At 35.8% G+C, this 16,174-nt stretch overlaps 1 protein-coding gene across 5 annotated transcripts in view; it reads right to left on the bottom strand.

Moving 5' to 3' along the window:
• Positions 1-8,982: 8,982 nt before the first annotated feature.
• Positions 8,983-16,174, bottom strand: part of LOC127445362 (cAMP-dependent protein kinase catalytic subunit PRKX-like) — a 119,361-nt gene continuing 112,169 nt past the window's right edge. The window contains exons 7-9 of one of the 5 annotated variants that reach the window (XR_007897981.1): positions 14,819-14,862; positions 14,227-14,304; positions 10,742-10,885 (exon numbers count right to left, since the gene is read on the bottom strand). Coding sequence is in view for 2 of the 5 variants with exons in the window: in XM_051705394.1 (XP_051561354.1) it covers positions 10,760-10,885; positions 14,227-14,304 (204 nt within the window). In the remaining 3 variants the exon portion in view is untranslated. Of the gene's footprint in view, positions 10,886-12,434; positions 13,820-13,923; positions 14,015-14,226; positions 14,305-14,818; positions 14,863-16,174 lie in introns of those variants that run through there. The other 4 variants (XR_007897979.1, XR_007897980.1, XM_051705394.1 and 1 more) reach the window with 4 other exon arrangements.

Here is a 16,174-nt window from a genome sequence, read left to right as displayed (position 1 = left end):
AAACTAAAAAAGTCAAACACTGAATGAACAATGAAGCAATCTGGTTCACATAAGGCCCAAGGCAAAGCATTAGAGAATTAATTATAGTTGGATAAGTGTTAAGTGATTTGGATCAATGTTTGTACCAAAGTCCAAATCTTTCTGACAGTTACAGCTATAAATCATAAATATATACAGTATGTTCACATAAAAGTCTCCTCTGTTCTTCAAAGTAGCTGAAATGCTGAACAACTTGAATAAGACACATCCAGTGAAATATCACTTCAATAAGATATTTTTCTCCATGCAAGTAGATCCCCCTCTAATTTGATTCTCATTTCCATGCAAAGACGTCCTATTTAATCAGACTGCTAGATTGCAATCACAAGAGTGGCAGTTCACCCTTTCCTGAAAGGTCCTGTAAATGGACGTTCAGATCTGAGTAAGCATATTTGTGCAATGACCATCATCAGAGAGGCCTGCTCTAAATTCAGCTGCCATTACACACAACAGCTGGTTAATCAAGAAATATTACAGGATTGCCAGTGTTAAAATGGGAGATCTTGGCTGACCTAGTTATGGTCTTTATCTGCTGACCTTAACTGTCCCTCAGAAACTGTCCCACAAAACAAGGGTATGATAGTGTTAATATGCTTCATGCTTCTACTGACACCTTTAGGGAATAGTTAAACAAAAAAATAAAAATGCTGTCATTATTTTATTTACTCACTCTCATGTTGAGTAAACCCGTATGACATTCTTTCTGTTCCAGAACACGAAAGGATATATTTCAAGGAATTATGTCACAAGAGCCTATTTCCATACAATAGCAGTTGATAGTTACTTACTTTAAAGCTTAAAAAAGCACCTTAAAATCTCACAAAAGATGTCTTTATGACTCATGCGTCCTATTCCAAGTCTTGTGAATGTATACAATCAGTGTGATGAACCAACCAAATTTTTAAGTCATTATTCACTCTCAAATCAAATCATTGATCAACTCGTGTATACACCCCCATGTTGTCCAAACTTATATGACTTTCTTTCAAATCAAATATGGTGACACGTCAGTGTCATTAAACGTCATTGCTTCTTGTGTCTCATGACCAAACGTCATGACACAAGAACCACTGAGGTTTGATGGTATTGACCATACTTGAGTTGAAAGAAAGTCATATAAGTTTGGACAACATGGGGGTGAGTAAATTATGACAGAATTTAAATTTTGGGGTAAACTACTCCTTTGATCCTGGGATGGCAGTGTAATAGCAGTTTGAATACATTTTTGGAATATAAATGTGTTAGACTTACATGTTTGTTCAAACTAAAGTGTGCGACTTCACAAATAGTTTTTTCAGTAAACCATGCCTTGTCTAGAAGAGCAGTTACATTAGATTGTGTTTACCTTTGTCGTCCACAGTGTGCAGGGATGTTGATATTATCAGTAGATAAAAGCAATCAGTGCATGACATAGATGCATTCTGAGTTAATCTTGATTTGCTATCCAGAGAAGAATGACATTCAGCTGTCTCATTTCTTTGTTTACTTTAAGCAAATCTCCAAGAAGTAGGTTCCAAAGCATGCAAAAAAAAAAAAAATTGTTATAACTATCTACCAAAATTTGATTGATGATTTGCAGAGATTATTGTTGGCTTCATTATACTTTATTGATGTCCTTTCCTTCTAAAGTCCTTACAATACAATTCCCAATTCACATTACTGGAAATATCAGGACAGGCTGTTGAGAATACACTTAATAAGATAGGCCTTAAAGGTGCTGTAAGCATATATTTTGGAATACCAGGCCTAAAATGTCCCTACTACCTTATAGATGTTACTGTATTAGGTGTCCTGAGAAATCACACCTGTCTCTGTGACAGCCCTACACACAGTAAATAAAGTATTAAGAAGAGAGGGTAGAAAAATATTGGAAGTTTGAAAAGCAACTGAAATCAACAACATTTTGAATTGCCAAGAAGAATCTGACAACTACACTTAAGACCTGCAAGTAATTCCTACAGTAAAAGGAAACTAATCTTGTCAGGATCTTGCTGTGCAATTATACCAGTGCTGACATGTATCTGTATAGATGCACACATATTCCTATGTTACTCAAAATGTAATCCACTACAAATAGCTGATTACTTCTCAAGAATGTAATTAGATAACTGATAACTTCATCGAAAAATAGTTATATTACTAAATACTTTACTTTTAAGTTACTTTCTAAAACACTTTTCACAGTTTGTTTTTCCATGCAACAAAACCAAATTAATGTCTTTGCAGTATTTCCTCTTTAGTAAATAGTATTTGAGAAAAACTGTGTGTAACTTGTGTAATGTACTTACAAGTAATGGAACCACTTTACAATAAGGTTGTATTTTCTTTACATTAGTACATTACATGAACTAACAACGGACAGTTATTTTACAGCATCTGTTTATCTAGGTAAATGTTCATTTCAACATACTAATGAATTTTATTTATTAAAAGTTGCATACAATATTAGTTAATGCATTATCAACTTACAATGAAAATGTTATTTTCATAAATCGACATGGTAACATTTACAATAAGGTTTCATTTGTTAACATTAGTTAACAACATTAGGTAACATGAACTAACAATGAACAATACTTTTACAGCATTTATACATCTCAGTTAATGTTAATTTCAATACTTATACATTTTTAAAATCAAAAGTTGTATTTGTTAACATTAATTAATGCACAATGAGCTAACATGAACTAACAATGGACAATTGTATTTTAATTTACTGACAATAACAAAGATTAATTAATGCTGTAGAAATATATATCGTTAATTGTTTGTTCATGATCCCAAACTAATTTTAACGTACGGAACCATGTTGTAAAGTGTTACCATCAACATTTTCCAAGATTAATAAATGCTGTAAAAAGTGTTACCAAAGTATTTCACTTAACTGAAGGTCAGTAACTATGATCTGATTGCAAAAATTTTAAATGCAATGTGTTTCAATGTCAAGTAAAATGAAGAGTTGCCAGACCAAGTGCTGCTGGACCTGAACAATGCGAAGCTCCTCCAAGAGACTGACTTTCAGCCAAATCTGCGATAAACCATCACTGTTTTTCTGTGGACCGAGACACAGACTCTTAGACGGTGAGTTTTCCGAAGTACAAGAAGGTGTGTCAGTGAAAAACCTGCACATAAAACAGCTGCACAGAACAAGTTGTGATCAGAACCAAAGACAGACTTGAGACCAGTATATGCAGGCAGCACAAATACAGTCACGGATCTCTTTCAAACGAATGTCATTTGTTATGGGGGTACCCCTGTGACCAAAGACTGGTGTGTGAAGCGTGGGCTGTGGGAGATGAGGGCTGGTGTTAGTTCTGGGGTCTGATGGTGTTGGGTATAATTGAATAGAAATGAATGCATGCATATAATGGAAGTGTATGATTTGACTGAGTAATGTGTAATAAATGTGTAAAGTTGTGATGTGTACTGTTTGACAGGTATTAATGTATAAGTGCTGTATGTGTTGGGAAGACAGTATGTGGAGGGGGGAAGAATGTAGGCTGAAATGATTCATGAATGTTTTTATAATGTGTATAAAATATCCATAGCTATGATGCATACCACAACCATCAGGGAGTGGCAATTCAAACTCTGCAGTTATTATGCCTTTCATGACACATTATACACTGTGAAAAATTAAATATCATTTTATCCAACTTATGGACGTTTCTGAGTCACAGAAACTCAAAATGTGAATTACTTTGCTTACTTTTGTCTACATAAAAACACATTAGACCAACAATATTCCCCCAGATGTTGTCCCACTAGCAGAGTCGTTGAACAATGTCATTTTGAACAATTTTGTTGATTTGCAAGTTCCCAGCATGTAATGCAACATGAATAAATTATGTGGTTAGTGTTAAAGGCTTATTTTTTTTTTTTTGCTTTATTTATGCTGCTTTTTTTTTTTTTTTTTTTTTTTTTGTAGCCACTGTTAGTCAGTTGTTGTGTGGTGATGTAGGAGCTCATCTTTTAACTTAATGAGGTTTGTTGATTGTCACTGTTATCGAGGTTTGTGTGTTAAAGGTTGAGGTCTATTCTGTGTTTATATCAAACAATTTAATGTACTGCCTTGCCTTGAAAGACACATCTCTTCAGAGGCAAAGATCACCGTTATCTTCATATAAAAATCACTGAAATGGTAACACAATGAAAATTCTCATAATGCGAATTGATAGTTGACGGAACAATAAATTAGTAGTTCTCTCAACAAGCACTTTTGCATTTAGTGAACAAACAAATTCACATTGACTAAATACATATATGTTACTTAGGACAATTATTAAACAGTTGTTGAGAGAACCCAAAAATCTCACTGCATCATGTTGCTTTGAATTTTTAAGTTTGCTCAATTCTTTTTTTTTTTTTTACGGTGTATGTCAGAATAAAGCCATTGAAAATGAGGCTGTGAGGGATACACTTGCCAGCTACTTGCCCAGCTGATGACAGTTGGTATCAGAAGTGGGACTCAGCCACGCTTTCTTTGTGTAGCCCACTATGGCTTTCTTTAATGATGTCCTGATGACATATTCTCTCATAAATGTGAAATTCTGTTAATGTACCCTGTTACAGTAAGCAAAGCAGCATCAAAATATGTATAGATAATCTGGGATTTATAAGTCAAGCAGCTAACACAGCCATAATCTAATATTACTTTCTTCCTTTCATATTGTAAAGGGCACACCTATCGGTTCGGAGTGGAACTTCAATAAATTGCCCTTTGAAGGTCTCTGTGTTGTTCCGTCTTTTCTGAGTGCTGAAGTAAAGTAATTATTGTTAATTTACACTTTACATTTTGATTCTGTTATTAATTTATCTGACTCCAATATAAATTGACCTCTAATTTAGATTACAGCTCTAATTAACTTATGATCATTCTTTTAATTTGATATTTTTAAGTTATTGATTACTCTAAATCCTCTTCTATTCAATGACTTTTCGATCTTTGGAGTCTTATGCCAGCCGTTATTAAATTACGTAAACCTCCCAAAAAAGATAGCCAGTTCCGTTCTTAGTCAGCGGTTGTAGGGTTTACTAATATCGTCTGGTTTGGCTTGTCTCATAACCAGATGATATTGCCACTTAGTCACGTACATACAACTTGCTAAGACAGGCGGTGAGCAGTGACTGAGAGTCTTTATATGGCTTTCTCCTAACCGGATGTCCTGGGTGGTTGTCCTACCTGGTTGTCCTAGGTGGTTTCAATTTATTGGTCAGGTAGGATATAAAACATCGTTACAGAAATTCAAATCAAAGCCAATTTCACACATGATCAGAATAAACAAGCATTACTAAAAATAAGATAAGAATCAAGAGACCTACCTGACAATGAGAAAACTACATGCAACGGCAAGGCATGGGAGATCTGGCTTACAGATTCCCTGAGCTTCTTGCCAACTTTCCTTAAATACAGAGACAGAATAAACATTGTGTCCCAAATGGTATTATCCTTTGAACAATGAGAATTTGGGGGTGAATGGGTTCTTGACTTCCTGGGATTTAACCTTATTAACATACAGGAGATCATTTAAATTGTAGGTCAAGGAGGGGGATAGACCTCCAGAATAATACAGTATTTGGCAAAGACCTTATAACTTTGTCACCATTAGTTTTACCAACATGGGAAAGAGACCATTATACCAGTCTCACAGAGACCTACTTAAATTATATCAAACACATACAGTTGCATTCTTTGTTTTCATTGTTTTCTTTGTTACATTTTCACATATACATCTTGTGTGTGTGGACCTTGTGGGAGAGACAAGGGGGAGAGAGAACAGCTGGAGTTTGTGGGGGTAAGCTGGGTTTTTCACACAGTGATGTCTTTGTTTTCTCAGGTGCAGATCCTACTTGTGAGAAAGTTTGAGCGTTGTTTTTCCCAGAAGTCTTTCGTTGTTTCATGTGGCCGTGTGCTGGGTTACATTTCTCTTGGCACCTAGCCTTACAATATCACGATGAGTTCGGCATTAAGGACAGGAAGGTGTCTGATATATAGCTGTTAGGTTAGGGGTTTCCTCTATCATAGTACCTTATTTTGGGTGTGTTGGTGGTCTGATGACAGGACTCTTTGATGAAAATCTATAGCTGTTTACATCAGTGACTGCAGTTATCTGTCATTACAAGGTGTCGGGCCAATAGTTTTGTTTCTAAATGGAGGTACTTGGGGTGTTTTTGACCTGTTTACTCTAGCAGGTGAGGGGTTAAGTGAGTGCCATTTGGGTTAATGAGTGAATAATGGTAGGTTAAAAGGCTTTTTTTTCTCTATTATGAGGTAGATTCCACCACACTCAGCACAGCTTGTCTTGAAATGGTCTCTGCCTAAAGCATCATGAGCAGTCAGGGTTGGGGAGTAACGGAATACATGTAATGGGATTACGTATTTAAAATACAAAATATTAGTAACTGTATTTCACTGAGTTACAATTGAAATCATTGGTAATTAGAATACAGTTACATTCAAAAAGTATTTTGATTACTGAAGAGATTACTTTGCATTTTATTGTCATTTGTTTCATTTAATATTTAGTCCTTTCAGATGGAAAACATTTATACAAAGAAATTATGCGAGCCAAAGTGCATTTGAACAGCGGTGAAACACTTTCTTATGATGTGTTACATTCATACGAGCAGACTGAGAAGTAAGTTTGAAGTAAGTTTGGAGCAGAAGAAATAGAAATAAACATTGTGTAAATTGTCAGCTTTATGTTAAGTTAAAATGCTATTTCTAGCCATTTTTACATGCACGTTACGAGGCACGATCATATTTTTTTATCAAGAATATTCACGTTAGATCATAATTTCTTTTCTTCTAGTAAGACCTTTGATATTAGGGCAAAAATCGTATTCTTGATATGTATTGTTTTCCTGTAAAAATATTTAAAAATCCTTAAAACAAGATCAATTAGATTTATCTTGTTTTAGAAACAACACTGCATAAGATATTTAGGTTTTTCAGAGAATGTATTTTTAACGTGTATTTTGTCTTATTGAGTTTTTATAGTCAAAACAAGTGAAAAAATCTACCAGAAGTAATCCAAAGTATTTAGAATACATTACTGACCTTGAGTAATCTAATGGAATATGTGACAAATTACATTTTACAGCATGTATTCTGTAAACTGTAGTGGAATACATTTCAAAAGTAACCCTCCCAACCATGTGAGCATTATTGTTCAAAGTTCGGTATCTCTGTGATTTGTTTCTTTTTCCTTTTAAGAAATCGATATTTTTATTCAAGGTTGCCTTAAATTGACCAAAAACACAGAAAATATGACAATTATAATGTTGCAAATGACTATTTCTGTTTTGAATAAAACTACGGCATATTTTCTTCATCTACCTTTCTGTTGTTTAAAGAAACTGTAAGGACCTGTTAGCTGTCAGTTTTACAAAAGACTCTCTGATATACTAGATAAAGTTTGCTTTCTTCTTTCGAGACAGCAGCACATGGAATACCCTTAATCTCTCAAAAGAACAATAGAGTTTCTAGATGAAGTTAGTTCTTTTTTGGCCATTTTTTAAAACAAAATTGGACTTTAGATATGCAAGTGTACTTAATATGCAACTCAAGCAGAGAAAAACAATGTGTTGCAATTTCCTCTTCAAAAACTCTTCAATAACAATACCACATTAAAATGATTTCTTAAAGATAAGGCAACAATGTTTTCTTATAGTAAACTAGCTGCTGAAAATGTGGGATTTGACCCCATTTGAAGTGTGAATGACATTATTATTTCAAACAGTAATAATTTGAAACCTTATTAATATTTGGACAGTATTTTTGATTAAATAAAAGCTACCTTGGTGAGCACAACTATCACTTTATTTCAAATCCATAATGTCTGAACAATCCATAATGTCTGAACAGTATATAGTCCACTGTCACCATCTGCATGTCCAAGTCAAGTTCCAACACAGCAGCAATGAATCTGTAATATATTTTGCTATTAAAGAAATGTTTCTCCGAATTCAGTGAGCTAAACTCAGTCTTCTTTACCCACAGTCCCACTATGGGACAAAGGGAGAATAGAGAAAATGATTCAATACCTCTGTCGGAGCCAAACATTGTCAGGAGGTAAGTGCTGCATTGACAGTTCTAAGACAGCTGAACCTTTTTCACATTGCTGCTCCAGAGAATATCTTTCAACAGTATCTATTGAAATTCAGTTGGATCTTAGCAACACAAATATACAAATGTCCAAATGATTGTTGAATATCCACCAGATTACAGTCTAGTTTTGTGATTAAATGGGAATTTTCATCGTAAGAGTGCTTTCCTGTCACTTGTGGGAATGTATTACACAGAACTGCGAAACCACAGAGTTGTTCACACACTCTGCCATTCATGCCATACATTAAAACATTAGTTTGGGGTCAGACCAATTATTAAGTGAAATGAGTCTGTCCTGTGGTGTGTCTGACAGGACTAAACATCATTAAAATGTTTAAACTGCAGTCAAATTTTACAAGGAGCAGAGCGAAGAAAGTTATGTTTGAACACTTGCAGAGGTCTGACCACAGGGGTTAGTGCATGAAATAAACGTTTTAAATTGAATAGTCTCATGTAACCTTAATACATGACATCATTCATCTACTTCTGCAGGAAATGATTGATGCTAATTTCTTCTGTTAACTGCTAAGATTAATACTTTAAGAAAATAAACTGTTAAGGGCCCATTGTAGAGGAATAAAAGTATATGAAAATTTGGCAAAATATAACTCAAAAACATAATTGTGTGTATATAGGAAAATTAGAACATATTAAACTCTTTGAATCTTACAGTAAATTGTCTAATAATTTCCAGTAAGGCTCCAGAGGCTAGTGTAAATCAGTCCACTTAGAGTGTATGGTCTGGTGCCATCAGACTGAGAGAAGTCCAACAACTCAGTAAGTTCTCAACAAGTTTGGTCAAAGTATACAATGAAGTTATAACAGGTTTTGCTCAAAAGGAAAGTTCGGTTTATTTTTTATGTTTGTCGTTTTTGCAGATATTCCCCCCCCATAACAGCATAGTTACAGGGAACATTGCACTTGTACCCTCTCAAATACTTAATGCTCAGAAGGCAATAAAAGGAAAGGTGCCTACTAATAAACAACAACAACAGCAAAAAAAAACAACAAAAAAACAAAAACAAAAGTACAATTAAAAATCAGTATAAAAATCATATGCTGGGTTTGTGTCGATGTTTAAGTTCATGGAACTTCATTTTAATTTTTGCTGTTGCAAACTATATAAAATACAAACTTTTTTCAAAATAGTAAAAAAAAACAAAAAACAACTCAAAATTGAGAACATAGCAAAATTGTTCACACAGGATCAAATGACATATAAACATCATAAAAAAAAAGAAAGAAAAAAAAACAGCAACACAAAAACCTCTTTATATATCTCACTGACTGTAAATGGTAAAAGGCAGAGAATGCTTAAACTGTAAAGGACCATATTACTAGTCCATAGGAAATCTGCAAGTTGGTTTCCTTCGTATAAAATTGCATTTGCAATTTAAAATCAACAGTTCTAACAAAAACATTTTTTTTAAATTTATTTTTTTTTAAGAAATTACCCCAAAGAAATGAATTTCAATAGACAATTTACAATGATATATCACTGCTTCAGACAAACGTAGTCAATAAAGTGAGAGTGGTTAAGAAAGAGGAAGAATTGATTTAAACATACACAACAAAAGACACAGTACACAGCTCTAAAGTACTTCACAAAATAGACAGTTATCATCCCTTTAAGCAAGGCTTTGAATATGCCAAACATTCTTTACATGTATGAAGTACCTTTACAACATACTAAATAATGTAAACTGTGTGCTAAATTCACCCCCATATCAATGCAAGGCAACTTAAGACAAGCACCAGGCTAATAAATATGAAGTGTTTATGCATTTTAACCAATTAGAAAACACATACTAAACAAGATGCATCACACAGCACAAAAGCCAAAGTATTTGAACCAAGACCAAGCATTAATGCTAATTCATTAGTCATCAATAGTTTAGTGAGGTCAAGTTTGATTAGGTAAGTGCTACTTCTACCTTACTTAGTAATCTCAGTCTGAGATCCTAGCAGGAATCTGTTGGAAAACTCTTTGGATTCTTATATGTTTTGATTTATAAAGACAGACACCATATGAGTTTTATATGGTCAAAAGATTGGGGATCAACACAGCAAGTTCAGATAAATAACGTTTTTTTTTTTTTTTTTTTTAAATAAATAAAAAATTAGTCAGGCTAAACACGCTGATCCAGTAAGCTTTTCAAGTCATAAAGTCATCACAAAAACATGACCATACACTCAGGTAAGCTAAGACATTGTCCTGACCCAGCAAAAGGAACCTTAAACAGAACACTGATATTGCTAATTTAAACAGATATTGAAAAACATTTTTTTTTTGTTGTTGTTGCATAATATAAACTTCAATAACAAAATTAAGTTATTAATTACTTAGCAGGCTCTGAAGAGATAAATAGTTTCCTCCATTTTTGTTTGACGATGATAATGATATCCGGTATATTGGTGATCATGATGAAGTTAGTCCTCACACAAAATGGCTATATTTGTTTTCATAGTTTGCAGAGTAGGACTCAGCAAGACATGCCTTTATTGATGAAACTATGACCTTTAACTGAAACCTGAATGGTTAGATTAAAACTTTAGTTCTTTGTAATCTTTTCCAGTCTTGTCTTTCAACTCGTTAGGAAGAAAATCCTTTCAGAAGTTCTTGAAAATTTCCAGATCCTTAGCTGGTACTGGTGTGTCCTTCTTCCAATCATCCTCAGGATAGGTATCAAAGTTAGATGTGTCGCCTTCGTGAGATACCTTTGGAACTATAGGTGGCTGTCACAGGATATATTGGGAGTTATGAAAAAGGCTTCAGAGATCATGAAGGCAAAAACACAATACAGTGGCTCTAAAGAAGTATTTGGGCACTTTTGAACACTTAAGACACACTTACAAATGTATGAATTCCATTGGATTAATGGGCTTGGGCTATCAATCTTTAAAGTAAATGATAATTATTATTATTATATATATATATATATATATATATATATATATATATATATATATATAGACACACACACACACACACACACACACACTGTCGGCCAAAAGTTTGGAATAATGTACAGAGTTTGCTGTTTCGGAAGGAAATTGGTACTTTAATTCACCAAAGTGGCATTCAACTGATCACTAAGTATTGTCAGGACATTACTTGATGTAAAAAAACAGCACCATCACTATTTGAAAAAAGTCATTTTTGATCAAATCTAAACAGGCCCCATTTCCAGCAACCATCACTCCAACACCTTATCCTTGAGTAATCATGCTAAATTGCTTATTTGGTATTAGAAAATCACTTGCCATTATATCAAATACAACTGAAAGCTATTTGGTTCGTTAAATGAATCTTAACATTGTCTTTGTGTTTGTTTTTGAGTTGCCACAGTATGCAATAGACTGGCAGGTCTTAAGTTCAATATTAGGTCAATAATTGCAAAAAAGAAACAGTTTTCTCTAGAAACTCGACACTCAATCATTGTTTTGAGGAATGAAGGCTATACAATGCTTGAAATTGCCAAAAAACTGAAGATTTCATACAAAGGTGTACACTACAGTCTCCAAAGACAAAGGACAACTGGCTCTAATAAGGACAAAAAGAGATGCGGAAGGTCAGATATACAACTAAACAAGAGGATAAGTACATCAGAGTCTCTAGTTTGAGAAATAGACGCCTCACTGTCCTCAGCTGACAGCTTCATTGAATTCTACCCACTCAACACCAGTTTCATGTACAACAGTAAAGAGAAGACTCAGGGGTGCAGGCCTTATGGGAAGAATTGCAAAGAAAAAGCCACTTTTGAAACAGATTAACAAAAATAAATGGTTAGAGTGGGCAAAGAAACACAGACATTGGACAACAGATAACTGGAAAAGAGTGTTATGGATCTTAACCCCATTGAGCTTTTGTGGGATCAGCTAGACTGTAGGGTGCATGAGAAGAGCCCAACAAGACAGCCACATCTATGGCAAGTGCTACAGGAAGCATAGGGTGAAATGTCACCTGAGTATCTGGACAAACTGACAGCTGGAATGCCAAGGATCTGCAATGCTGTCATTGCTGCACATGGAGGATTTTTTGATGACAAAGTAGTTTTGAAGTAGTTTAAGAATTAACATGTAATTTTTCATGTTATTAATGTCCTGACTATACATTGTAATCAGTTGAATGCCACTTTGGTGAATAAAAGTACCAATTTCTTTCCATAAGAGCAAAATCTGTACAGTATTCCAAACTTTAGCCACCAGTGTATATATATATATATATATATATATATATATATATATATATATATATATATATATATATATATATACTCAGCAAAGAAAGAAACATCCCTTTTTCAGGACACTGTATTTTAAAGATAATTTTGTAAAAATCCAAATGACTAAACAGATCTTTATTGTAAAGGGGTTACACAATGTTTTCCATGATTGTTCAATGAACCATAAACAATTAATGAACATGCACCTGTGGAATGGTCGTTAAGACACTAACAGCTTAAAGACGGTACGCAATTAAGGTCACAGTTATAAAAACTTAGGACACTAAAGAGAGCTTTCTACTGACTCTGAAAAACACCAAAAGAAAGATGCCCAGGGTCCCTGCTCATCTGCGTGAATGTGCCTTAGGCATGCTGCATGGAGGCATGAGGACTGCAGATGTGACCAGGGCAATAATTTGCTATGTCCGTACTGTAAGACGCCTAAGATAGTGCTACAGGGAGACAGGAAGGACAGCTGATCGTCCTTGCAGTGGCTGACCACGTGTAATAACACCTGCACAGGATCGGTACATCCAAATATCACACCTGCGGGACAGGTACAGGATGGCAACAACAACTGCCCGAGTTACACCAGGAATGCACAATCCCTCCATCAGTGCTCAGACAGTCCGCAATAGGCTGAGAGAGGCTAGACTGAGGGCTTGTAGGCCTGTTGTATGGCAGGTCCTTACCAGACCTCACCGGTAACAACGTCGCCTATGGGAACAAACCCACCTTCACTGGACCGGACAGGACTGGCAAAAAGTGCTCTTTACTGAGAGTCGCGGTTTTGTTTCACCAGGGGTGATGGTCGGACTCGCGTTTATCGTCGAAGGAATGCGTGTTACATCGAGGCCTGTACTCTGGAGCGGGATTGATTTGGAGGTGGAGGGTCTGTCATGGCCTGGGGTGGTGTGTCAGCATCATCGGACTGCGCCTGTTGTCATTGCAGGCAATCTCAACGCTGTTAAGTTTTAGGGAAGACATCCTCCTCCCTCATGTGGTACCCTTCCTGCAGGCTCATCTTGACATGACCCTCCAGCATGACAATGCCACCAGCCCTACTGCTCGTTCTGTGCATGATTTCCTGCAAGACAGGAACGTCAGTGTTCTGCCATGGCCAGTGAAGAGCCCCGATGAGGGCTAGGGCCATTCCCCCCAGAAATGTCCGGGAACTTCAAGTGCCTTGGTGGAAGAGTGGGGTAACATCTCACAGCAAGAACTGGCAAATCTGGTGCAGTTCATGAGGAGGAGATGCACTGCAGTCCTTAATGAAGCTGGTGGCCACACCAGATACTGACTGTTACTTTTGATTTTGACCCCTCCTTTGTTCAGGGACACATTATTCCATTTCTGTTAGTCAAATGTCTGAGAAACTTGTTCAGTTTATGTCTTAGTTGTTGAATCTTTTTATGTTCATTCAAATATTTACACGTTAAATTAGCTGAAAATAAAAGCAGTTGAAAGTGAGAGGACGTTACTTTTTTGCTGAGTTTATATATAATACAAAATCTGTACATATTTTGAGTGGATTAAGTGTCCAAATACCTTTTTGGGGACACTGTACATGCTTCCTACTATCCAGCCAGCATAGATCTCTGGGAAACTATTCAATAGTAGACCTTGTGGAATGTTCTGGCTATATAATACCAATAGAAAACTATGTAAAATACTGAAAATGATCACATTTTAATAAGGCTTTGACACTGTTATTTGGCAATTAATACCTAGCTGAGTTCCTCTTTTTTAAAGTTCTTCTAATAATGAATCTTATGATAATGAAAAACATTATAAAATTAATTTTAATAGAGCATTTTCTAAAATTCTATGCAACATAACTATTGTGCTTACCTTGAGTCTTCTACATGGCACAGACTCCCAGTCTACTGACTTAAACCATCTGTGCTTTTTTACATCATCTGCTCCATTCTGGAAGAAACAAATTCACAAGAATGTGATGGATTATCACAGCTAAATGAAAAGAAAAGTAGAATGAGGGGCGTCAACTTCAGGAACACATTTTTATGACACAATCACCACAGATTTTGTACAGATTTTAAAACTTGAAATTGTGTTCCAAGAAATTGTGTTTTAATGAATAATGTCTATCAATACATATAATATGCATTATAAAATGAATAGTTTCAACTCTAAATTCTGACTGGATGTGCATTTTAAGCTGGCGCCACACCAGCAAATTCAAAAGAACTCTATTTTGGCTGAGGGTGTCACACATGCCGACTGTTTTGTTGAGATCTTGCTCTCTTCAGTCGGAGGTATGACACACTTGCCGATTAAGAATGGTGGAAGGGTGACAACCATACCAACTCAGAGCAACTCTATCTGCTTGATTGCCTTTCACATGGAGCTCACTGGAATAACAACAGGAGTACCACGTGAGCATTAACAATTGTAAAATAGTGATTTAGGAAGCGATTCATACCTGGTGAAATTGAGACTTGCCGTAGAACACATGTCCATATGCAGCTTTCAGTGAGTAAAGAAATTGCGTTCAATAAAAACAGACTGTTGTACCTCCGCTTTTTGATTTCATTATTCATTTTACTGTTGGATAAAAACCCTTGGTGACAGAATAACTACAGTTGTGCTCAAAAGTTTGCATACCCTTAGAGAATTGGTATTTTTAAAGAAAACATAAGTGAGCAGGCAAAACACATTTCTTTTATTTCTTATGGGATTCATATTCAACTGTAGGTTATAACAGAATGGCACAATCATAAAACAAAACATGGCAACTAAGAAAAAAAATGAAATGACCCTGTTCAGAAGTCTGCATACCCTTAGTTCTTAATACTGTGTATTGCCCCCTTTAGCATCAATGACAGCATAGTGTAATAGTTGTCTATGAGGCTCCAAATTCTTGCAGGTTGTATAGCCGCCCATTCGTCTTGGCAAAATGCCTCCAGGTCATGCAAAGTCTTTGGTCGTCTTGCATGAACCGCACGTTTGAGATCTCCCCAGAGTGGCTCGATGATATTAAGGTCAGGAGACTGTGATGGCCACTCCAGAAAATGTTTCTGCTGTAACCACTGGAGGGTCAACTTGGCCTTGTGCTTAGGGTCATCGTCGTGCTGAAAAGTAGCTTTCGTGCAGAAGAATGCAAATTATCTGCCAGTTTTTCTGATAACATGCTGCAATCATCTTGCCATCAATTTTCACAAGATTCCCTGTGCCTTTAGAGCTCACACATCCCCAAAACATCAGTGAGCCACCACCATGCTTCACAGTGGGGATGGTACTCTTTTCACTATAGGCCTTGTTGACCCCTCTCCAAACATAGCGCTTATGGTTGTGACCATAAAGCTCTATTTTGGTCTCGTCACTTCAAATTACAGTGTGCCAGAAGCTGTGAGGCATGTCAAGGTGTTGTCGGGCTTATTGTAACCGGGCTTTTTTGTGGCATTAGTGCAATAAAGGCTTCTTTCTGGCAACTCGACCATGCAGCTCATTTTTGTTCAAGTATTGTCGTATTGTGCTCCTTGAAACAACCACACCATCTTTTTCCAAAGCAGCCTGTATTTCTCCTGAGGTTACCTGTGGGTTTTTCTTTGTATCCTGAACAATTCTTCTGGCAGTTGTGGCTGAAATCTTTATTGGTCTACCTGACCTTGGCTTGGTATCAAGAGATCCCCAAATTTTCCACTTCTTAATAAGTGATTGAACAGTACTGACTGGCATTTTCAAGGCTTTGGATATCTTTTTATATCCTTTTCCATCTTTATAAAATTCCATTAGCTTGTTACGCAGGTCTTTTGACAGTTCTTTTCTGCTCCCCACG

The sequence above is a fragment of the Myxocyprinus asiaticus genome, chromosome 8, assembly GCF_019703515.2.
Source record: "Myxocyprinus asiaticus isolate MX2 ecotype Aquarium Trade chromosome 8, UBuf_Myxa_2, whole genome shotgun sequence".
Classification (NCBI taxonomy): domain Eukaryota; kingdom Metazoa; phylum Chordata; class Actinopteri; order Cypriniformes; family Catostomidae; genus Myxocyprinus; species Myxocyprinus asiaticus.
Note: the sequence above shows the minus strand (reverse complement) of the source record. Positions and strands in the feature narration are given on the sequence as shown.